The sequence below is a fragment of the Epinephelus fuscoguttatus genome, linkage group LG3 (assembly GCF_011397635.1).
Source record: "Epinephelus fuscoguttatus linkage group LG3, E.fuscoguttatus.final_Chr_v1".
Taxonomy (NCBI): Eukaryota; Metazoa; Chordata; class Actinopteri; order Perciformes; family Serranidae; genus Epinephelus; species Epinephelus fuscoguttatus.
The window spans coordinates 31,299,792-31,324,645 of NC_064754.1; the positions used below are offsets into that span (position 1 = coordinate 31,299,792).

The 24,854-nt window shown below is 40.7% G+C and overlaps 2 protein-coding genes across 3 annotated transcripts; one reads left to right on the forward strand and one right to left on the reverse strand.

Annotated features, from left to right (window-relative positions):
• The first annotated feature begins 1,213 nt into the window (after positions 1-1,213).
• ndufb7 (NADH:ubiquinone oxidoreductase subunit B7) lies at positions 1,214-4,500 on the forward strand. The gene is made up of 3 exons (XM_049571208.1): positions 1,214-1,489; positions 3,648-3,816; positions 4,332-4,500. Exons 1-3 carry the CDS (start codon positions 1,378-1,380, stop codon positions 4,417-4,419), a joined length of 369 nt encoding a protein of 122 aa, XP_049427165.1. The 5' UTR covers positions 1,214-1,377; the 3' UTR covers positions 4,420-4,500.
• On the reverse strand, positions 3,281-21,004 carry tecrb (trans-2,3-enoyl-CoA reductase b). 2 transcript variants are annotated; one of them, XM_049571207.1, is made up of 12 exons: positions 20,922-21,004; positions 17,114-17,164; positions 10,162-10,213; positions 9,973-10,017; positions 9,760-9,863; positions 9,263-9,378; positions 7,335-7,440; positions 7,086-7,158; positions 6,946-6,989; positions 6,679-6,736; positions 5,659-5,747; positions 3,281-5,342 (listed from the first exon to the last, which is right to left on the reverse strand). In XM_049571207.1, the coding sequence occupies exons 1-12, from the start codon at positions 20,934-20,936 to the stop codon at positions 5,169-5,171; spliced, it is 927 nt and encodes a 308-aa protein (XP_049427164.1). In that variant the 5' UTR covers positions 20,937-21,004; the 3' UTR covers positions 3,281-5,168. The 2 variants fall into 2 exon arrangements, with proteins under 2 accessions (XP_049427164.1, XP_049427163.1); XM_049571206.1 differs by lacking the exon at positions 20,922-21,004 and having other exon boundaries at positions 17,114-17,432.
• Between the last annotated feature and the right edge of the window lie 3,850 nt (positions 21,005-24,854).

A 24,854-nucleotide genomic window follows, 5' to 3' on the forward strand; every position in this document is an offset into this window, starting at 1 on the left:
TCTGATTGAACACATACGAATACGCATCAAGTTGTCATCACCAAATATGACACAGGCTTCTTTGAGAGAATCACAAGACTAACCCATGTGACCACAGAAAGGGTTGGTTCATAAAAATCACACAAACATACATTTTCCCACATACTTCTTGTCATGTCTACTAATGCACAGTCTCAGTTTTATTTGCTTAAAGGGAAATTTCGGTTTATTTCAACCCGTCTCCTATCGTCCTAAATTTGTTTCAAGTGACTAGTGACATAAAAATAATAGTTAGCATGTTAGCCGTTAGCCTAGATACAGCCGGGGCCATAGACTGTATAAAATAAAGCCTTGCTTAAAATAAATAAATAAATAAATAAATAAATAAATAAAGGCCGCGCTTTGGAAAGCAGAACTAAATGGTAAACAAACATGGCAGCACACCGGTAAGGTAAGACAACACGTTTACATGTCGTTTTCTATATGTTCTTTGACATTTATCTTAACGATATGAGGCGGTCTTTGTGGAAAAAAAGCTTGTTTAGTGGACTAACTTTGCACTTAAAGTATGCCCTTTCACTTATGCTTTAACAGATCTGAAGCTACTATGCACCCTGGCTGTATCTAGGCTAACGGCTAACATGCTAACTATTATTTTTATGTCACTAGTCACTTGAAACAAATTTAGGACGATAGGAGACGGGTTGAAATAAACCGAAATTTCCCTTTAAGGTTTGATGTACTGATACGATATGATGCGATATGATATGATATACTTTATTGTCCCATAGGGAAATTTGGTTTGGACTCATATGCGCTGCATACAATAAAAACACAGATAAACAGTACAGTAAACATAACAACAAATAACACATACGCCCTCCCCAGTGCAGTACAGTAGGCTACACCCCCATATAATGAATCTAAATGACATTTTCAGGCCCTTAAAGCATCAAAAATGATTATGTTTGAGAAATGTAAAAGGAACACATTTTTCGGAAATGTCAAGCGTTCTTTTTGTTATCCAACAGTGGTCAATTTTCACTTTTTTCAACCTTTTATATCACCAAAAGTAACTGACATAATGTTTGACAAAGTGAATCTGAGGCCGTCATGGCCCCTGATGTCCACTTGGTTACACTGTCATTGTAAACATTAGTTAACTTAGTGGAAACACGAGCCACCTGCCAGCGGAACCTTTGGTTAGAGGGAATGTGTTTCTCTGCAGTACCGCTCGGCTGTTTATTTCCGGTGGGAGGCGGAAGTGAGCGTAGGGGGCTTGTGGAGGTGACCGAATGGCAGACAGCAGAATAATTTTGGTAATACAAAATTAACGCGAAGCACAAACAAACATATTATACTATTTTTAGCTAGCAGTGTCTAAACATCGCCGGTGCCATGGGAGCTCACCTGGTCAGACGGTATATCACCGAGAGGGACACCGAGCCGGACCCATCGAAGAAATTCGAGTTCGACCCCGAGTTTGGTTTTGCAGGGAGGACCGAGAGAGGTTTGTCTGCAGCAGTGAACTCATTAATGCATCTTCCAATGTGTTTACAGGCATTTGGTTTAAACTGGCTTCCTTATCAGCCACGCTAGGTCAGCTCGTTAAGTAAGCCGAGCTAGCTTTGTGCTAACGGCAGTAAAGCTACACCAGATAGCTAACAAGCTACTAGCTAATTGGTGTTGGAGGAGTTCAGTGTCAGGTGAGCTGGTGCAGTGTGCCCTGTTACAGTCTGTAGCCACCTGGCTATATGTATTAACTTGTTCCCACTTGTTTCAATATATCCAAATAACTGTAATGCAGCATCGACATGTACTGAGTTTACACTGTATATCGGGTGAGTTGTCGATTTTCTGAAGCCTCTCATGGCGTCAGCAGGGTGACAAAATACCAAACATCTCATCGTATCCTAAGATATTCATAGTTTTATAAAGCATAAGCTAATTGTTATACATTCAGCATAAAACTGAGCTGACAATAGGGAGATACTTGACCTAGCAACACGTGTTGTAGATTTTATCAACTCATTTTTTAATGCAGCTTAAAGACACATTTAATAATCAGTAAACACAATATATAGTTATACTGCCCAGCATTACCACAGGTGCCTGCTTTCCCCCTAAAAGACAGTACATCTTGTTGAATTGTGTATTTCAGAAGTATATTGATGCCATGTTCACATACAGATACATGGAAAGATAAAAGGTGAGCTCCACTTTAAAGGGGGACTACGCCCATTTTAAAAGTTAATACATGTTACGGTCTAAGACAGTGCAAAAATATTAGTAAAGATAAACAACTCTCTCCCTCTAGAGTGTTTTGTGATGAGGTGTAAAGTCTGGGGCTGCTTCACAGACAGTGATAAATTAAATCTGTTATAGATGACACAGAGCACACAGGTGGCTGTTCTGAGTATATGGGAACATCCGTTCCAGCCCTTACAACACTACACTATAAAGCTCATTTTGCATATAAAAAAGAAAACAAATATTCTGTGAGTCCGCAAAATCGGTCTCCTATTCATTGTCTGTGGTCCAGCTCCAGACTTTATACCCTATGACATCGCAGGTTTAACATTTACCCCTCTTGTTTCTGGCTTTGAGAGATAGCAGCTCATGCACACAAATATTGATTGAACCTTCCCAGGCCATGAAAATAGCATGTTAGAATTATTAATTTAGGTGGTGTCCCCCTTCAGAACTACAATTCACATATATCTCTGCTGGAAAGCAAAGGTTTATTTGGCAAATGTAATTAAGTTTAAAGTCTGAACAGTAAAGAGAAACATATACAGTGAATAAAGGATCAGCTCCTTGTACAGAAGCTGTAGCGATATTGTTGGAATTTGCTCATGTTCCAATTCAGAACTGTAAGATCTGAAATAAAATGTATTTGGATGTAATGTCTCAAGCAAAAACACCCCAAGAAATCAGTGTCAGTGGACTTTACTTCAAAGGTGTTATCTTTTCAAATTAAAGAATGGACTATTTTAAATGAAGCTTGAGTGTGGTGCATAGAAAGGCGCTTGAGTCAGGTAGTACCGTAGATTAAAATGGGACTGTTATGGATATTTGTTACAGTTAGAACAAATTCTTAGATAACTCTGTGTTATTATGAAAAATATACAGAGCCTCTTCCCTGTACAGTATTTGCATAACAGACGTATTCGGACGATGTATTAAGACTCCCACATCTAGGGGTGTAAGAAATTATTGATACACTTGAGCATTGTAATATTCTAAAAAACACTGATTTTGAAGAAATAATTTACATGCAAAGATTAGTGGCAGAGAGTGATCATTTTGTGTTGTCTTTAATCCCTTGACAATAGCTCCTTCAGTGTCGTTATGACTCTTTCACTCCAACGTAACAACTTCTTGCTGACCTAAACACCAATAATGCAGACCAATGAAACAGACAGAGTCATTAAGGAAGAACCACTAGCTCTTAACATTGGTTTTAAAAAAAAAAAAAAAAAGTCACAAATAGTCACAAGTATCACAATAAATCCCACTATACTGAATCTTAACGCCTGTATTGTGATGAGTATTGTATCACCAGATGCTTGCCAATACACAGCCCTACTAACAACCAATCATTTAGTACTTGATAGATTGAAAGATGATTTGAAAGATGACTGTGAAAATGTGTATCCCTTTGCCAGAGATGGTAGCTACCCAGGAGCAGATGAACTTGGCCCAGCTGCCTTTGGAGCAGAGGGACTACTGTGCACATTACCTCCTGAAACTCATGAAGTGCAAGAGGGACAACTGGCCCAACTTCCTGGCCTGCAAGCATGAGAGACACGACTGGGACTACTGCGAACACCAGGAGTAAGTGTTTACATGAATACATTTGGAAGGTTGGGTTTAGTCGGTCTTTCGTAGAATGGACTCTGATCTAGATTATGAGGCTCTCAGCAGACCCACTTCATTGATTTAACCAAATGCGAGGTTATGCGTTATGTCAAGGTGGGAAAACTATTTGGTCAAAACTATTGATATTTGATTTTCTCCACATTGCCCAGCCCTACTTTTTAAGAATTCTCATCTATGTTGGTTTAAAAAAAAGATCTCAAAGATTCATATGTGTAAACTTAGTAGCTAGTTTCCCTTTTTGAAAATTAGGACTCCACACTAAATCCAAAATCCCAAGAAACCTTGTTTTTTTCCTTCTTTGCTAGACAATAATATTGTCTCTCAAAGGAAGTCACTGTTAATTTGTGATGGAATTTTAGTACATTTAACAGCCTCAATTTCAGATTTAACAGTTAAACTTTAATCTTGTGATAAGATGCGGTACATCCAACTTGTCACTGACTGTGGGCCCTGTGTTTTTCTGCCTCCAGCTATGTGATGCGTATGAAGGAGTATGAACGAGAGAGGAGGCTCCAGCTGAGGAAGAAGAGAATCGAGGCTCAGGCTGAAGCTGCATGATCAGTGCATCCTCTGATGCTTCTTCTTCTCTGTACATAAGTGCTGCCGTTCACAATAAACAATATTGTTTAAGCTCTACAACTCAGTCTTATTAATATCAAAACATGGTTGCGACCAAATTTAGATGACTGATGCACATTTAAACCCCAATTGAGCCTATTGGTGACGCTTTGAACTCTGCGTAATACAGCCTTCTACAAAAAAGCTCCAGTATTCCCAGGCTGGAGTGGTATTGGCAAAGTCTTTGATGCAAATACACAGTGTGACACTAATACATAACGGAGTAAGGCAAGGACATTTTGGTTTACCCTTTTTTTTTAATAAATTACTTCAGACAAAATGACATGCTGTCATGTTCTCAAATTTAGATGAATGGATATAAAAACTAAAGCTTCAGATGCAGATTCAGCCTCACAACAGTATCAGCTGACATGAGTAGTTGGACATCTCACAGTATTTATGTACAGTGCGTCATTCAGTGTACACTTTGTAGAGTTAAGGTGAGGAGCTGCTCTGGATGCTTCACAATGGGTTTGTGGGCGATTAAAAAATACAGAGCAAGTGTAGTGCACTCAATATTACAGGGATCACAGGCAGGAAGCAGAAGATGATTTTGTTGACGGGGGAAAAAAGCACAAAGGGTTAGATTCTTTCAGTCAGTCAGTCTACTAAGCTCCGGGGTAGAGCACCCTCTCAGACAAGGGTGGGGGTGAGAGCTGAACGGACGAGGGGAGCGGTCAAGTATTCCTCTACAGGATGAAGGGCAGGATGGGTGAGCGGAGAGGAGGGTAGTCGCGGAACTCCTTCAGGTAGCTGCGGTGCTTCCCCTTGGCCCACACAGTCATCTGGATGAAACCAACCAGGGTGAAGAAGGCCACGGGCAGGCACTGGGTCATCAGTGTGAAGCCGAGCCAGGAGCCCAGCTGCAAGAGGAAGAGGAGGGACGTCACACACAGACTCAGACCACAAGAGGGCAGCAGCTGTGAGTTTAACTAAGGAAACTTTCAGAGCTTTTTCAAATGACAAAATGAGACAGTCCTATGATAAAATACAAATAGACGTGGAACAGTATAATCAGGGGGCTAATTTATCAAGTTTAAAGCTACCAGCTGTGCAGTAAGTGTTATTCATTCTTTTAAAGCTCAATATGACAATTCCCCGCTCTATTTTCATGCAATGACTGCCATATTAATGCAGAGAAAACTTATCAGCCATCCCTTGATGACTCAGACACATTACCTCATAGGTGTAGTTGGGGCAGGAGACCAGCAGGAAGATCCAGGTGAAGGGGTTCTTGGTTGGATAGGGAATCTTCCTGGTCTTGGAGCCTGGATGAAGGTAACAAAAGATACAGAAAATCAGTTAATCAACTCCATCTACTTATTACTATGTTTACACTATGGCCCCATATCAAATGTTAACATACTGACCAATGATTATATCCTAAATTGACCTTAAAGTGGAAATAGACTTTATTTTTGGCACAATGCAATGGCTATAGAATCATGACACTATGGGCATTTAGATTGGTTCCCTTTAAGTCTTCCTTCTACCATGAAGCTCTGTCTGCAACCAAGTACGATCTCCTCCTACAAAGGCAGTGCATTAACCATTGCGTAACCAAAACAGGACGAGGATAGCGCTTCTGTTTTCTCAGTAGCTATCCCCAGTCACAAGAATATCAGTGTAAGTTCTTTGCAGTTATTATCCCCAGCAGTGGAAATGGCATGTGATGAAACAACTGCAGTAACTTGAAACTGTGGTAGGCACTGCCCCAGTGTGAAGAGTTTTGATTATTTCACTGAGAGATTTCTATCTGCGTTGTTTTGTCTGTGCCCCTCTCACATATATTTCAATCCACCAGTTAGGATTCAGTAATATATGTATCAGGATGTTTGTTGAGTCAGATACTTAATATGTGAAGTGATGTTTTCAGGAGCTGTAATCGAAAAGCACTCATATTTACCGAACTGATTTCGTCATGGTTCATGAGCCGCGTACACACAACACAAGAACTACAACTGATTACCACAACAGACATTCTGTTCTTTAAATTAATTACATAGCAACCCAAATTTTGATGGTTAAACATCAAATATCCCTGAAAATATGCTTAACATTGACTGTGGCTTAAACTTAGAGAGTGTCAGTGACAGTCAGATGTACAGGTGTTACAGGTGTGTGTGTGTGTGTGTGTGTGTGTGTGTGTGTGTGTGTGTGTGTGTGTGTGTGTGTGTGTGTGTGTTTACGTGTGTTTACCTGGTGGACGGAGGTTCCGTAGAGCAATGTGGATGGAAAAGTTGCCAATCTGACAGAACTGAGAACGAAAACAGCCACAAGTGATTCAATAAAAGCCATTATTGTACACTTCTGAGGATGACAGAGAGCCAGTGGACAAACATACTTCCAATTCTAATACTACTAATAATTTAAATAATGTGAATGACATGTTTTGTTTCTATTATTTGTCAAATCAGATGATGCAGGATACATTTATGGAAGTGTCGAAGAGAGAAATATTCTTACCAAGAATATGATGAGGGCCAGTCGGATCTGTTGCTCCCCGTAGACTGAAACAAGACAGTTAACATGAGTAATGATGAAAGCAGTTACAATTACACACTTGTGTTATGTGAGTGTGGAGTGTACGCTGCGTGCATACTTACTGGGTGGTGTGTACAGCGGATGGTTGATGTAATAAGCCATCCATGCTGCAAAGCCCCAGTAGTAGGTACAGTTCTGAAATGGAGAACATAAGAGGAACGTTGTTCTATGTGGTAAGAGATACACCTTTTCTGTCACAAACTGAACAGTTATTTATCCACCTTTTACTCCATAAGACTCTACATCACACCTTCGCACATATTAATGTAAAGCGGGAAAAGACAGAGTTTAAGTGGGAGAAAGCGTCTCACCTTGAAGATGTTGCGTAACGGCATTGTTCCATGAGAGAAGCGATGCACAAATAGCGTCTCCAGCAGCCTCTTGACGAAGTGGAAAGAGTGACACATACAGGCGAGACTGAAAAAAGCAGACGCTTGTGTTAGCTCTGCTACAGTTATTAAAAAGATGCAGGTACATTGCATCTCCTCCAAATGACAACACTGCCAGTCTATTCATCTCATCTAAAAGCTCTGTCCAGGCAGGATTTTGACACATACATCAATATAGAAAGAACATGGGTTAAAGGAATAGTTTGGGTAAGGGGAAAATGTTTATTTACTTTCTTGCTTTGAGTTAGACAAGTCGACAATACCTTTCTTGGGTCTGTACAGGAAACATGCAGGTACAGCCAGCAGCAGAGTAGCCTAGGGTCCTGGTCACACAGAAAGCGTAGAAGCAGCTGGAGGCAGCTTTTTGTAATTGTTTTAAATGAGAATGAAGCTTTTTGGTCGCAGTTTGTGTGTTGCGAAGCCCCTCGTTTTTCTGCGCTCCAGGCACCTGGCGTTTTTGCTGGAGGAGTGCTCTGAACTCCTCAAGTTTAAAAAACTTCAAGCAGAAAATCATCTTTTTTACCATTGTCCAATCAGATGTTTTGAGAGGCGGGCCTTCTGTGGTGGTCACAACAACAAGTTCACAGTTGGTAAATAATGGAGGAGAAACTGGTGGTAGCGGTTGCTGGATACCCAGAGCTATACGGCCCGATGATAGACAGCAGGTTGTCAGACTGCCCCCGAGTCATCCTAAAATATGTCTGGAAACAGCCATCATCAAGGCGAAGCTCCTGGACCAACTGGTGGTACTCTCCATGATCCACCCTCTTTTTTAGGGTCTCATGTACCCACACAGATCTCCATTTCCTGTGCCCAACAAACTATTCACTGACAGCCTCTCACCTTCAACCAGAGCCACAGCAAGTACCGCCTGCCTCAACATTTTAGGAACTAGATACTAATTACTGTGAAATTAATAAAATTAATTAATTCAAGGTCGATTGATAACATAGAAAGGTTAGGATAAGGAAGTGATGGCGTGGTTGCCTGGCAACAAAACCTGCAGCAAGCTTTTTTTTTTTTTTTTTTTTTTTACTAGCCGCATTCAATTAAAAAAAAAAAAAAAAAGCAGTGTGCTGCGCATTTTGAAACCTGCAAAACGCTTTCTGTGTGATCCACCCCTCGCTCCTCCATAGTTCCACCCTCTTGTCCAAATATGGTCACTTCAGGTTCCAAAAAATTCAAAATGGCAACAGCAAAAAAAAAAAAAAAAAAAAAACAACACCTGACTTGAGGCTTCAAAACAGGGGCCTACAAAACAACTGGTGATGTAACAGCTGCTGCGTTATTTATTTTTATACAGTCTATGCTTTGAATCCAAGTGTCTGAAGCACTGCAAATAAAATCCCACAAGTTAATTATGAAATGTTTTTTCCACAGTGTCTAATTTTATATTGGCTTACAGCTGCATTCGGTTTAAATTAGTTTGCATGTGTTGATGAATGAATGCCTTTCCTTAATAAAATTGGTCTGGTCTGGATGAACAGTAGCTGGAGCCTTGCTAATATTTTAACAGCTGTTGATTGGTGACAGGGAATGGTAACTAGATCGATCGGTGGGGAACCCATTGGGTTTTTACAGACAAGTTCAGAAGTGAGAGTGAATTTGGCTTTCCTTGTATTGAACAGCGGTGATGTGGTTGACCAGAAGTGCTTTAAGAACTCAGCAAGAGAAAACATGCCATTAAGGAGCCTGGCTGATTGCTAAGTAGCTGGAGCTTCATGTTTAACCTACAGACACAACAGTGGTATCCATCTTCTCATCTAACTCAAGGCAAGAAAGCCCTCTTTGGGACAAGACGACTTTCCAGAACTCTATACAGTCTGTGAAGGCACGTTGGAGACACTCACTGTACGACCCAGTGTTTACTGGTGGTAAAGTCATATTTGGGTGCGTAGATGAAGGGAACTCTGAAGTAGAACATCAGATAGATGACCAGAGGACCTGTGTACTCAGTCAGAAAGACCTGGAGAGAAAAAAAAAAAAAAAAAGACGTAGGACAGGATAAGACAGAGCCCTGGAGACTTGGTTAAACTGTAGCCATAGTGTCATATTACTGATATATTAGTTTGTTGCTGTGTTAGAAGACAAAGATATCATCTCCCCTCTCCTTGTTCTTCTTTCTCTCCTCAGTCTGCCTCTTTTGGCAGAGCCAGTAACCCCCCAACACACACACACACACACACACACACACACACACACACACACACACACACACACACACACTCCCTTTGTACCCAGTGGGAAATCTCAATATAGCTCCAGTTGATCCCACTTGCAGTCTGATATATGTGGGTTTGTCAGGACAGTTGGACCTGACTGCGACAGCACAATGTGTTGTACTCACTGTGACCCAGCTGATCTGCGCTCCCAGGTCTCTGAAGTAAAATGTTGCTGTGGTCCCCACAGGGAGATGCTGCAGAACGTCCTCATCCTTCAGAGACTTTCCCTCTGAAACACACACATTTGCTTAATGAGTTGTACAGTACATTATGAGTGGATGAGAGAAGTAGTACTACATGTACTATAAGTATACTGATAGACGATCATGCTGACTTACTGGGGTCGAGGCGAATGGACTGTCTGGCTGGGTACCACTGAGGATCTAAAACAGATAGATAAATATGTCACGGACATCTTAAGACAGGACATGACGTGAGTATTTTTATGTATGTGCAGCTTAAATATTTGCTTGACGTTAAACCAGATTTATGAGGCTTCAGTCAGCCTGCAGAGAGATGGCACTCACGGCTCTTGTGGAACATAGACTTGATCTCTCCGATGGTGGCATTTGGCTCGACCTACAAATAAGACCACAATAAATAAGTGGGGGACACACACAAAGGGACAGCTAATAACCCATGTTTTCCATTCATGATGGCGATTAGTGGTAAATTTAGCTCTGGCTGTGCCTACACACCCTGTGGACGTGGTTTATTTAACAGCTGGTATTAGGGTTTCAAAGAGCCAAGGCACACACGCACACACATACAAATACAAAACCACAGCCAAAGTACACGACCTTGTGCCAGGCTGCCAGCAACAGCCTGGCTAGCCCAAATATAAACACAATGACCACAAAACAGAAACATGAAGAGCACACAGTGGCAAATGTGGACACACAGTTGTTACAGGTGGGATGACAGAGCAGTGATCTCGCTGATCTGAGGCGGAGTCAGGTAACTCAAAGCCATCACTACATTCCCAAAATCTGATCAAATGGCTTTATCTGTTTGAGTTGAGGCAGCTCATACTGTACATACCTCCATCAAACCCTTCTAATATGGACTATCAAAACCACAGTTTAAAAACATGAGGATGTCTACCTTTGATTGATTCATCTGAGATGTAAATCTGAGCCCTGAGACCTGGCCAGTAGACTGACAGTGGTGATCTCTGTCAGTCTACAGGCAGCAGCATGTTCTTCTACATGCTAACAACAGCCATTTATGTTGATTGTGACATGATCTATGTGGAATACTGCATTTTCATAAAATAGGCACATTTATTGAGGTGGAAAAGAGCCCGTTGTGTGTTCTTCCAGAAGGCTGGAACAACTCCCACTGTGAGATAAAATGTCTTTTAGTTTACCTCCTGAAGGATTCAGCTCTGTGACTCACTCAGTGACTATGATAAGGTCTCGGGCTGCATGTATAAGGGGAGCCTACTGACCTTATTAAGTGCGTCAGCCATGATGTGACTGATTCACATTAAAGAAGTATTTTACCACTGGAAAGATGGTCTTTTCATAAAACCAGGTTGCTTGCTCAAGAGGTAGAAAATCTACAACTACCAGAATGCACTATTCCCGCATGGGACCAATAAATGTTCCTGCTGTTGGGCCACGTAATTCAAGTTTGTGTCTTTTGACACAGGAGGCAATATGGCAACCAGTTGGTAACAAACAATCTCAAATCACAGTTACAGTAAGCTGTATCTGAAACATTTTAGATGAGAAATAGGCAATGCAGTATCAAAAAAATGTAGTTTAACAAGAACCTGAGTTATCAAATCTATGCGTCATCGGTGGCACAGTGATGCAGTGGTTAGCATTGTCACCTCACAGCAAGACAGTTCCCAGTTCGAACTCAAGTGGGGGGTTCAAACCCTGGGGTAAGTTTTTCTGCAAGTCCTCCAGCTTCCTCCCACAGTCCAAAGACATAAAGGTTAGGTTAACTGGTGACTCTAAATTATCTGGAGGTGTGAATGTGAGCGTGAATTGTTGTCTGTCTCTATGCGCCAGCCCTGTGAAGGTCTGGGGACCTGTCCAGGGTGTAACCCACCTCTTGCCCAATGCCAGCATGTCAGCTGTGATAGGCTATAAACAGATGTCTGCATATGAACACAGACAAATTAGCAAACACTTTCCAAAAAGCTAAATCATTGTCAGATGATAGCCGACAGGTTCCAAGACTACATTTCAGCAACGGCCACTTCATTCCACCTCTTTTACTCTCCACATGGACTGTTTACCTGCAGGCAACCAAACCCGCTCCAACACGACTGGTCAATACTATATAGGCTGGAAATAGACAAACTGACTACAAACAATAGCTAGAATCTTTCGATAACAAAACCTTGTCCTGTTGCTTACAGATTCTGCATACATGCGCAGATACAATATCTATTTATAGAGATTAGACACTGCCTGTCTCTATGCTTTCACTGTCTGTTTGAAATTAGTTTTAGTTTTGTGCTGTTTCACCTGTTATGTTTGTATTAATGTCACTAAAGCATGTTGGACTTCCCTAACCTGTATGAAATGTGCCCAATAAATAAAGATTGACTAATCAGTTTCTAAAGCATTGATGTTCTGATTTGTGAATGTCTTTAACCAACTTTTGAGGCAACCACTGACATCCATTCATTTCAGAAGGTTACAAAAATAAACTTAGAGACTTAAACATGCTCGAGAGAGGTAATTATCATCTTATCCTTAATTATATTGTAAGTGACAGAGTGTCTTATATAAGTTTCATGGTCCCTGCGAGTTATTAAACTGAAATAAATGGAAACAAAAAAATGAGACAATTCCCGATTAGTATTAATACAAACTCTGCCATACTATCTGCACATTACATAATTATAGCATCTCAGGCATCCGCATCAAATTTCTCTCCGGCCTCTGACTTTTATGACTTTGGCGACAGGTTTCTCAAAACATTTTAACAGTAAGCCTATATACCTCCGATGGCCTGGACCAGGAAAGCTAATATGTTTTCGTGAAATGTATACCTATATGCAATAGAGCTGCGACAGCTGATTAGTCGGTTGACAGAAAATAATCGCGACTTATTGTGACATTCAATTAATCATTAAAGTAATTTTTCTTCCAAAAATGGCAAAAGAGGCTGTTGTTTTCCTGCTTTTCTCCGTTTTAAACAATTAAATGAAATGTCGTTGGGTTTTTAACTGACAAAGCAAGACACTTAAAGACATCACCTTGGTTTCTAAGGAACTGTGATTGACATTTTTCACCGTTTCTTGACATTTCGTAGACCAAACAATTAATTGATTATTCTAGAAAATAATCATTAGTTGCATCCCCAATATGCAATCACATTATCTAAGCAAAGATGTGACAAAATATTGCACTGTATGAATGTTCAGCAAATTCAAATCTAAAACCTGCAATTGCAAATCAAACTTTGAACTGTTGAACTTGTTAGAGAGCACTGAGTTTGACAGTACTTACGATCAAAGGCCTGGATGTATAATTAATTACTGAGGCCAGTGCTGTTCAGTATAAATAGTATGCTAGATTATCTTAGCACTGGTGTTCAAACCTTATCCTTTCCATGGGGTTTCCTGGAACTTAAAGAATATAAGGAACAGTCCCTCAGAGATCGTGTGACACATCTGAGGCAGGCTGAGGAGGTGTCTGCTGCTGTAATAGACTTGGCTTCTGTTCATGTCGTCTAGAGAACCTCAGGCCATTTTAAGCAGGATGACATCATCGAGAGACCACCTCTCTGTGACCCCTTCCGATCCTTCTACAGGCTTCATTCAGTGTTAAGATCTCTGAGTCTGTCCCGGTAACCCCGACCCAGACACGATACAGTACTTGAGTTTTATTTCTAATTCAGTCTGTTAGTTTAGCTGTTAGACAACTTTAAGACACCATTCCCCCAAAGGGCCCTCTGTCCAGATCCAGATCTATATCTGTCAAACCTGTGACACGTCCTCTCCAAAATGTGTTAAGATTGCGCACGCTATCACCATGGAAACTCTGCTAAGCTGACAACAGGGTATAATCCAACAAGGATAGCACTTTATACTTGGTGGTCTTGAGGAGCAGCCACTGATAAGCCAAGTCTGGCCCGACTGACAGACTAACACCACTGTAAACTTGGCTAATGCAGCTCTATATACCAACAGGCCTCACACCAACAATACACTAAACCCTCCTAATGCAGCCGCACTGACTTTCAGACCTGTCAATAACAACTGAAAGCTGTCTAACACAACAATAACAGAGCACAGGCCAAGTACAAATTGCTGGAAATATACCTGATAAAACAATGAGCTCCAAAGTCCTTTCAAAATAAAGGTGGCTAATACAACAATGATACTCTAAAAGCCAGACTGTAAACACAGCTGGAGTCCATCAGTCAGTATCACGCTGTCCTTTTCAGACTGTACTGCAAAACTAATTGTACTACATCTTGTAACTTGTTGTATTAGGGCTGGGCGATATGAAGAAAATCAAATATCGCAATATTTTTAACCAACCCTAATGCAGCCTTAAAACCAGGAAAGACAACACTGATATCACAATATCCAAAATTTGATACAGTATGTAGTCCCATATCGTGATATGATACGATACAATAGAATAGCTGACAATATATCTGCTTTTGTCCTGACCCTGTACCCAACTGAGGTTGAGTCTTTGTTCAAAATCCCAAATCTGCTCATGCTGTGAGGAGGAACTCCACAAAAAGCAGTTATAACTTTTTCATAGGAACCCCCCTTTCTGTTGTTTCCATACCTAAAGAACTATGAACAATTGTTTTTCTTAGATCACCGTTTTAAGGGGCTTTTAGCTCCTATTTTAGAGTAGTACTCTCCCAGCACAAGCGGAACCTTGAATGTCTATGGTGTACGGTGATTGGTCAAACAAAGCCAATGCAGCACCGGCAACCACCATTTTTAAAAAGCTGTTAACCATGTAAACAGACAATACAAAACACCCTGTATGGAAGAAATGGAAGAAAACCCAGACAAATTGACCGACAGTGAATTCCAGGCTTTTCTGAGCATATATGCGACACCTATATTTTCTCTAAACTTTTTCCTTGCCTCGGGTCTCGGTGCTCGGCCATGTCTCTTTAGTGATAGCTAGTGTGTGTGGGTGTGAGCTTGGGTGTGTGTGTGTGTGTCTGTGCGTATGTGTATATTTATGTATCTCTATGTGGGGTGGGAGGGAGAGTTGGGTTCTCTCTTTTCTTTTTTGTTTTCTGTTTTGGTTCTTTGTTGTTTTTAACCTCTGTGAGGCACTTTGTGTTACTTTTGTATGAAAAGTGTCATATAAATTAAGTTGATTTGATTTGATTTAAACAGCTTTTCTTGCCCTTTTGGACAATTGTGTAAACACTCATCTGTGATCCAATTGAGAGCTGTTTTCTAGCTGTGTTGCTGGCAACTGGCTAACAACGTAGAGAGGTTGATATTCTGGGACTCATACCTACCTGCACCACACCTTGTTCACGATTAATGGACTTGTATTTATATAGCGCCTTTCTAGTCTTACGACCACTTAAAGCCCTTCACACTACATGTCACATTCACCCATTCACACACACATTCATACACTGATGGATGAGGCTATCATACAAGGTGCCACCTGCTCATCAGATGAGCATTAAGGCACGCTCACACACTGATGGCAGAGCCACCGGGAGCAATTTGAGGTTCAGTATGTTGCCCAAGGACACTTCACATGCGGACTTGAGGAGCCAGGGATTAGGGCTGGGTATCATTTAAAAATTCAATATACCGTTTCCAATACCAGTACACTTTAAAGTGATACTGACACTAATAGAGTACTTCAATTTGATACCCATAATGTGAATGGCATGGCATGTAGTACAGCCAAACTTTCCAACATTTTGGTGGCATCTCAGCACGCTGAACTCCGGCAAATGTAACACACCTGACTTCATTACATCACAAACTGTATGTGTTGTAGCTGCTACTGCAGGAGTGTGACCTTGGTGCTGCAGACAGCTGTAAGAGTCTGCCCAGCCGCAAACACACAGTGATGAGGCAAACTATTAGCATTACACGGCTAACATTACCGGTTATTAACAGGTTTAATGACAGAGCTTAGCCATTTCTTTGTCAGTGTAATACTGTTCAGACTGTTTAACGGCTTAGTGTTGGATGCTGCGTTACCTCATGCTAACTAGGCAGAGGTTGAACTGACCGTCAGTGCGGAGGCAGCAACAGAAAGTCTGCTGATCTGGCGGGTAGTCAGGATGCTCCAGGATCAGACCCATGGCGCAAAAAGAATTACATGCAGGTATCGTTTGACTGGAGACATACGATACTACTTCATACTGCTTTATTTTGGTTGATACATTAAAAAGGTATCAATTACCAAAACCCAGCCCTAATGGTGATCTAACCACTGATCTCCTGATTACTGTACGACCCTCTCTACCTCCTCAGCCTCCGTTCAACCATCCGAATTGAAACAGCAATTCAAACAACCAACTTCTGAAGGCCATAATGAAAAAAGGAACCTTGCACAAAGTGATGTGTGTTGCATTTTATGCATGAATTGTGCTTTATAAATAAAGTTTATCATTATTATGGTTATTATTATCATGTATCTTCAACCTTTTATTATTTCACGTAGAGGAGTGAGGTTCCTTGGGATATTTTCTGAAGTGAAAAGTGCACCGAAGGTTTGTTTTTAAATTGTATACAATATTTTCTGCATTACTTCAAAATGTATATCATGAATATCATAAATATCAAGGATGATACAAAACCACTAATGATAAAGAGTATCTTGAACATTATGTCAGACTTTTCTCTCCAGGAGATGTTCAGGGTGTAGTCACTGCTCAAACACATGTGCAGTTTCGAGGCCATAGGTTGTGGTGGTGTAATATCTTATGTAAGGTGTACTGTACCTAGCATAATATCTGCCTATACAATCGACCACAGTTGACGACAGAGTTGAATCAGCAGCTCTCCAACAGAGTCCCAACAAAAAGTCGTCTTTGTAAAATGCCAAAAGGTTGGATGTGTGTGAGGGCTCCTGTAGCAGCTGTACAGTCGTTTGTATTGTTGTGTTTACCCCCTGTAGGTGTGCATGCCGGACACCCCTTACTTACACAGATATCTGGTCACAGCAGTGTTGTGTCGCATGCATAAAACAGGCTCCAGTGTGTGCATCTCATTTTCACACCCACTGTCTGACAGCAAGGGCTACAGCAGCTCGACAATGTTCTAGAAAACGTCTGACTCACTCATACACACAGACTTATTGCTGTGATAGAGGACCAGACATACTGCACCTGTTGCATTTAGTAAACATACAGACACTCGACACAGGCACACAGATGATTGAATGTGTCCATACGTTATACGAAAAGATGTTTTGCAGACTTCAGGTAGAAAAAAAAGTACTTAAACTGAAATTAAGATGAAAACTGTTAAAAATATGAAGAAAAGAAATGCGTTCTCACCTTGTCCAGGAAGCAGAGCTTGTCCTTGGTCTTGGCATCCAGTATCTCCACCTCAAAGAAAACAACAGCCTTTTTAGCTTTTTTAGCAGGTTTACGTTTGACCGGTGCTGGGACTGGCAACGGGGCAAGCACCGCCCCGTTAACCGGCTTTTTAGTGCTGGTGGCCTCTAGTGCTAGGGCATCCATGTCCACAGTCCTCCTCCTGTGCTCGGTTTATTCCCTTCTTCCCCTCACTCTTCCTCTCGGTTTTCTTGTCACTCCTCACCTCTCAACTGTCTATCTGAGATACACGCCAAACCATAGAGGAGAGGGGCGGCACTCAGCTGTGGAAATAAATCTCCACAGCTCTTCTACCCCTCCTTCCTCTTCCTCACTGTCATTCTCTCGCTCTCCCTCCCTCTCTGCCCCTCGCTCATTCCTTCACTTCTGGTGCGTTGCTTTATTTAACTGCCAGTCGACCCCTGGAGCGTGGACATACGCCACATGTGTGTGCACAGTTGCATACACAAGAATGCCCAGTATCCCCGTGGCAAACTGTCTGCCGTAGATCATCTGTATATATCTCACAAAGGAAACTTCTAGAGCACAGAGTAATGCCTATATTTCAGCACTGCAGTGGTTTTGAAACATAATTCCCTCCTAAAAAAAGGATACCTGACGACCTTTGACACCTCTCAGCCCCCTGCTAAGTGGGAAGATGGAGGAGAGGTATTATGCCAAACAGCAACCCCCCTTTCCACGTCTGTCCCCCTCCCGTTCTCTCCACAGCTAAATATAAACATCCACTGCTAACTGCATGACCAGCAGTCCTCTCTCTAAAGATCCCCACCAGTCTGCGCCTAAAAGATGATGTCATCGGTTCACTACTGTCCATATCTATCTACAGCAATGATATACTGTACATCACATTTGATCAGAAACCCAAAACCACAACTTTTACAGCGTGTGGTACCTTTAAACCAAACCGAGCAGCATGATCGCTGATTTGCTCACATGGGGAGTCGCCTTTTCCTGCCACCAAGGGGTGATAATAATCCAGACTGTGAGGGCTTAGTCGGGGCATTCCCTTGGTGGAGCCCCCACTCTCTAATGACGAGCAGTCAGATACAGTTTCAATAATGAATGAAAGACATAAAGTCACAAGTGGCAACATGGAAGTTTATGCCAGACATGTATCTTTGAAACAGTCACCCTCGCATCCATCAACTTTGCTCCAACATCAGATTTAGACAGTGGCCTGGACCATGTCTATCTAATGTACCTGCCACAAATTTGTTTGTTTTTTTGAGTAAACACACTGTGCATCAGTTACGTAGTATCATCTGAGACTAAAAGTGAAACAGGGCTCTCTGGTGATTTAGTTTTATGGCCTCAGATGTTGACAAATTTTGCGTATTGCTTTATTTTGTTCGTTTCACGTGGCACATATTTGATTTTTTTTTTTTTTATCTCATTCACACAAGGCAACATACCTTTCTGAAACTTTTACATGTTTTTTAAATGAATGAACTGAGCCGCTTAATAACTGTGTAAATGCAACATTCACGCCTGCTCAAATCGAGCAGGACATATGATACTGTAGTTGAGACTTCAGGGAAATAAACCCATCTCTACTCTGTGCCAGGCATACCCACTGCCGCTGTACCTCCCACATCTCATCTATATAAAGCTCCTCTCTGGCAGTGACAGTCTGTCCTGGTGAGGGTGAAGCAGGACACAATTTAATTGAGATGGTGGACTTAAGCTGTTCTTTGCAGGTTTTGCCTGTAATTCCTGTCCCAAGGTAAGACACTTTTTTTTTTATCTTAAGGGATGGCCTGTTTAGACAGATGAGCAGACAATCTGGAAATGCTCCTTACGTGTTTTTGTACACACTTCCACATACCGATTAGCAAGACAGATCACTGAGAAAATGTTGCAGCTCTCTGGTGCTACCTGGTGACTAATGGCAATCTATCTAATGACTAAAACTGAAACATTTACAGTTGGATTTATGTCCCAGGATACTGTTAACACCGCAACTAAAAAAATAAGTACAAAGTAGGCTACTTCTGTTTAGCTTATATATTGTGCAATTTACAAAAAGTAAAACTATTACAGTTGAATCCATAAACTTGAGCTCTTAAATTTTAACTTTATTTGATGAAATCATTGAGGAATACATAGAAAAAATGAACTCATGGAGCATGTGCTTGCACTGGTGAGAACATTTAACTTTTAATATGTGTACTGGTTATGGTGTCAGTCAAAGTCCACACCCTGCAATGACCACATTTTTGTGACTTTAAGTAAGCATACCTGCTGTAGCTGTTGCTCTAACAATGCCTATTTACTAGCTAATCATACAGTTTCATTGGCCACATGCACAAAAACCTCTGCACACACATGGTTGCACACTGGTGTATCACCATATTCTGTGACCTGTCGGACCCTCTGACCGGAGCAGCATACCTTTGGTGTATTGTAACTGCAAAACTTTGTACCATGTGTCATATTTTGATAACTGCTAATCAAAATTGTGACTTCATAGTATTTTATAGTCACAAATTTTGATTGTTGTAAAGAATGGTGGCTAGCAGTGTCGGTTTGTCTGGAGAGCCACCATTTGCCAAAACGTGGTCACCCTGTCAGTTTTTCTTCCACACTTGACCTTCACAGAGTCTTAAGAGTCACATAAGTGTAATACTGCATACACTAGTTACAATGTGGGTTCACACATATTTGTGGTACTCACATGCAGCCAAGGTCATGGCAGATGGTGATAACTGAAGATACCTGCTGTAGCTATTGCTGTAACAAAGTGTATTTACTGGCTTATCTTTCAGTTTCAAAGGCCATGACCAGGAAAAGGTGAGGCAGGCTAATTGATTAGGGGTTGCGAGAGTGTCCTATTACTGACACATTGTCCAGTCCAAATGAACTCTGACACCAGTGCAGCCACGAGAGATTGATAAAGAAAAAATCTTTTTATGATTTAAGTGTTGTTTTGCTTCTCGCAGGTTGCAACATCTGTCAACAGAAAGAAGGGGAACCGGAGCAGCCACTGGTTGTTTCTGTCAGACTACTTTAAAGCCTGTCTGATGGGTTTTGATGCCCATGAAACTCTTATTTGTTAACATTTAGAGAAGCTTTCAGTGATTGCAGGAGCACAGTGGTTTAGTGGCAGAGGAAACCTTTCACGTTAATGATGAAGAGTCACGCCTGGATGTTTCTGGAACAGTTAGCCTAAACCTAAACATTAGTTCTGTTCTGTTTTTGTTTTCTAAGTAGGTTTCTGTCATCAGTTTAGGGTCTGACTGATGCTATGTTAAATCATATATCACATCCTGGGCACTTGAGTTAATTCAGCAGGGCTCACGCACTTGGCTGTTCACCTGCAGTATTGGGCAACAACGAGATAAGAAGCGCCATGAGCCATACCAGCCAGAGATGGCGATAATGACAAGCATTATCCCGCACAGAGGGCTCTGTGTTTAGCTAACAGAGGCGTCCAGCGTCTACCAACAACCTAACAAATACACAATACGAGTACAATTCGTCGTAACTGAGGGTGCAGCTGGTATTTCCGGTACGATATTAGCCGATACAACCGTTAATTTCCGTGCACGAGGAGCCACAAATCCCCGGTCATAGCAACCTGACCATGACAGGCAGCGTTGCTCTCGTGTTTAAAGCTCTAAATGTGACTGTTCCGGAGGAGTTTACCTCTACAGGAATCACAAGAACATTCCTAACTGATTTAATAAATTATATTCTGGCCCCACAAAGCGCCCCATTAACGGTTTAGAGTTTCATAGACACTACTCACCTCGTAGTGCTTCATCTTGGCAGTTTGCACCCCCTTCCTTAATATCCCGGATGAGTGACAGGGCCGCTTCCAATCAGCGGAGTAATGTGCTACTGGTGAGGTCACAGTGGGCGGGCACTACGGCCCTGCCGCAGCCAATCAGAACCGGCGGCAGTAAGGCAATCACTTCCACACCAGTAAAGCTACTGGTTCTCACTGGTCCTCACTATCAGCGGCGAAGCCAATTAGATTTAAGCAAACGGGGAGGTCGCGGCTATGCTAACATAATTGGATTTATACATAAAATTGAGTGCTCTCTGCGTAGCAGCCCTGACCGTCTGTGTGCAGGCTTATCTACTGATCCAACTGGTGACGACAGACTGTGCACCACCTCTCATGCTGTATAGCAAATACTTTATGGGTTTTCCCAACTTTATTTCCAGGCTAATTTGTTTTGGCAGCCCCTTTTTCTATATTATGCTATTACATCATTCATTTTTGCCCACAACTGCACATTGTGTAATCTCTTTAATTGCATTTCTTTGTCGGTCTACACTGTGTTTTCCATGTGCATAAACTGTCCTGTATGAATAAAGTTTTCCATTTGCATGGTATGTTGTCACTTTATAATCTTAAACCAAAGGCAACAGTCATTCTGAGGGAAACTGTCAGGGTATGAATTGCTTATAGTCAGGTGCATTTACCCAAAATAATGTTATTGCAAAAAACATGATGACAAAATGAGAACACATGAATGTGAAATATACCAACACATTTTAAGGGTAAACATAAAATAAGTTCTGCAGCCTAGATAAGCCTGACCTGCAGGCCTTGTATCTCCAAAGGCACCATAATTATGTTACCTAATACGCTCAGTACATACACAGAGTTACGTGTGTGTTGACACTTCTACTTTGAATGACCTTTGAATTGAATTATGGCTTTTCTAAAAGAATATTGTTCTGAGCTCCACCTTTAAAAATCCTAGTTTGGGTGGGTCTGTGGTTAAAACCTGCAGTGATACTTAAAATTTAACCTGCTAAGGCCAAGGCACTCTCACCCTGAAAAACAGGTTTTGCTGCAATTGACAAAGGCAAGTATCTCACACAAGTGGCATGTAGTCGCTATTTTAACAGATAACTTTGACTTTTTACTGCAATCTACTGGTTATTTTTACCAGAAGTGTTGTGAAATGAAAAATGGGACGGCTGAGGAGAGCCCGCTGAGATTCTTTTCTTGAGTAAATGTGTATGACCATGTTTGCGAGTGTGTATTACAGCACTTTTATGAGGCAAATGTTGTGTGACTGATTCAGTCCTGTATTTGCACTATTTTTGATGTTATATGCTCCAACAAATCACTTACAGACACTGGTGTCTAAGAGCTAGAGCTCACTAATATGAATCAAATCTGAAATGCTGCCTTCAGGTACTACTCGTACACTTGAGCAGTTTCACTGAACATGAATCAAACTTAATGGGAATCTTGTCCATAACATTTGGCAGTAGCACAGCGCTGTGCCCTACATGTCCCTGCTGTGCACCACACCACCAGCGAGTACGCAGGGGATTTAGTAATCTTGAATCTGAGCCCCACCCAAGCATAACAAAAGCTGCTGCCAGAAATCTATTTGCAGTTTCATTTTGGTGTGGTTGGGTTCAGTGAGGGGAGTCTGTTGTCTTTTTTTTCTTTTTTTTAGTATTTCTAGGCTATTGTTTATTTTTGGCTTATTCATTGTTTTTGACATAATCTGGGACCGCTTATTATGGTCCATAGGGGCATGTAAATTTAAGCATTCAATTGTTGATTGTTTACTTGAGTAATTCCACATTTACAAGGCTGTGCCACATTTCAGAGAGAATTATCATACTTTTTATTCTTTTACTTATTTAAGTGATCAGATGGATACTCTTTACTTTACAGATTTAGATTTTACTTAAAACATATGATCAGTTTATAAAATACAAAACATTTTTACAGATTGAAACAGTAGTCTCCAGCCTTTTTTGCTTGTGAATCCTTACAGTAAAACAGTGTCTAGTTGGGGTAGAAAGTTGTTAGCAGTTTCACCACAGAGGGATTTTAACTCTAAATGTCTTACAAGGTTAAACTGCCAAACTGAAAAAAAAGTGGTTTAATCTCCAACAGTGGGCTTATTACACATCGGTGCATCAGTATTAACAATCTAATAATATTTTATATAATAGTAACATGTCATTCACAGGGGCAAAATAAATACCTTTATTTACTACTTCAGGTAGTTACAGTTTGCTGATAATACTCTTACTACAGTAACATTTTGAATGAAGGACTTGATTGGAGTATTTTCACACTACAAGATAGGCTACTTTTACATTAGTAAAAAATCATCAGAGGTTTAAGAGAGTGGAATGTAATTCCAATTCATACCAGAGAACTAAACACTTATAGATCTCTCAGTAACCAATAAAAACTATGGATGATTCATACATACACATGTAAGCACTAAACTCTTTTCTGCTGCTGATTACAATATGTCCTGCTGGTGTTGCAATGCTGTTCTATTTCGAAATATGGCACTACTGCCTCTAGTGCTTTTAAAAAAATGTTATGTCCTTTTATATTACATTGGTTTTGCCTCAAGTTTTAGCACCAAATCACAGATTTCATGATCATTACATTCTTGTTACTAAAAAAAATCCTGTTTAAGTAATTTATTGTTGATGTATTCAAAGACTTTTATATTGTACGCACTTTTTTCTTTTTCTTTTTTGTGTCTTTTTAGGGTGGGATGTAACAGTAGCCTTGTGTAACATCTTGGCCAAGGGACTACAGATGAAAAATAGCCTTTTTGGCTAATTCTGGCATTTTTATACCATGTGTATATATGAATTTACACTGTCCCTTCTTAAATAAACTAAACTAAACTAAATCTGAATGTGTCTTCCCAGTGATGGAATATAACACAGCCTACGTTCACTAAAGTAATGTACTTAAATACACATCTGTGGGACTTAGAACCGTGTCAGAGGAAAATATAGTACTTCTCTCCACTTAATTTACTTTGTTAATTCAGATGTCGGCACACAAAACATATGAAGAGTTTATAAAGTCTGGTTTGTAATAAATTAAACTACACAAAAAGTACAGCAGTAGTGCATATCCTAAAACCGTTTAAGGCAGGTACTAGGCCTATGAAAGATAGAAATAAAAACATGAAGAAAGGTCACTCAAGTGCAGTTTATTAGCACATCCACCAGTGATGTTTTGAGCAAATGCTTTCACACCTCCTGAATCCAGTCACACACACATTCAGACACACACACACACACACACACACACACACACACACACACACACACACACATCACATTAGCCACAACTGGACTGGACTGTGGAATGGGCAATTTTCATTTAATTTCAATTTGATTTTTAATTTCTATTTATACACTTAGTTAAAAAAAAAAATTGTGTCTAATTTACCATGTTGTTGTTGATGAGGAGAAGTGTGGTTGTTGTTTTTATAAGCTGCTGGACAGTTGGATTTTCTTTCACGAATGAAAAACGTTCTTTCTATTCTATTATATTTACACCAGTCTAAAAAGAGGATTAGCTTTTCTTTATTTATAAATCAAACCACCAAACAATCAGCAGTCAATTAGCTGACTGACAAAACTGTTTTCATCAATGTCTCATGTTTCCAGCTTCTCAAATGTGAGGATTTTTCTGCATTGAGTACTGTAACTTTAGATACTTCCATTCAGGACTTGTATGTATTCACCTTTTATCAGTATTTTTACAGTTTGGTAACAGTACTTTTATTACTACTGAATAATCTGAGTACACATGGCCCCACTGTTTTTTCCCATCAATATTTATAGCTATACCACAGACTGTATACGAGCCACACTGAGGTTTGGTAGACTGATAAGGCATGGCATGTTACTGTACAAGAATAACCGAATTTCCGACAGC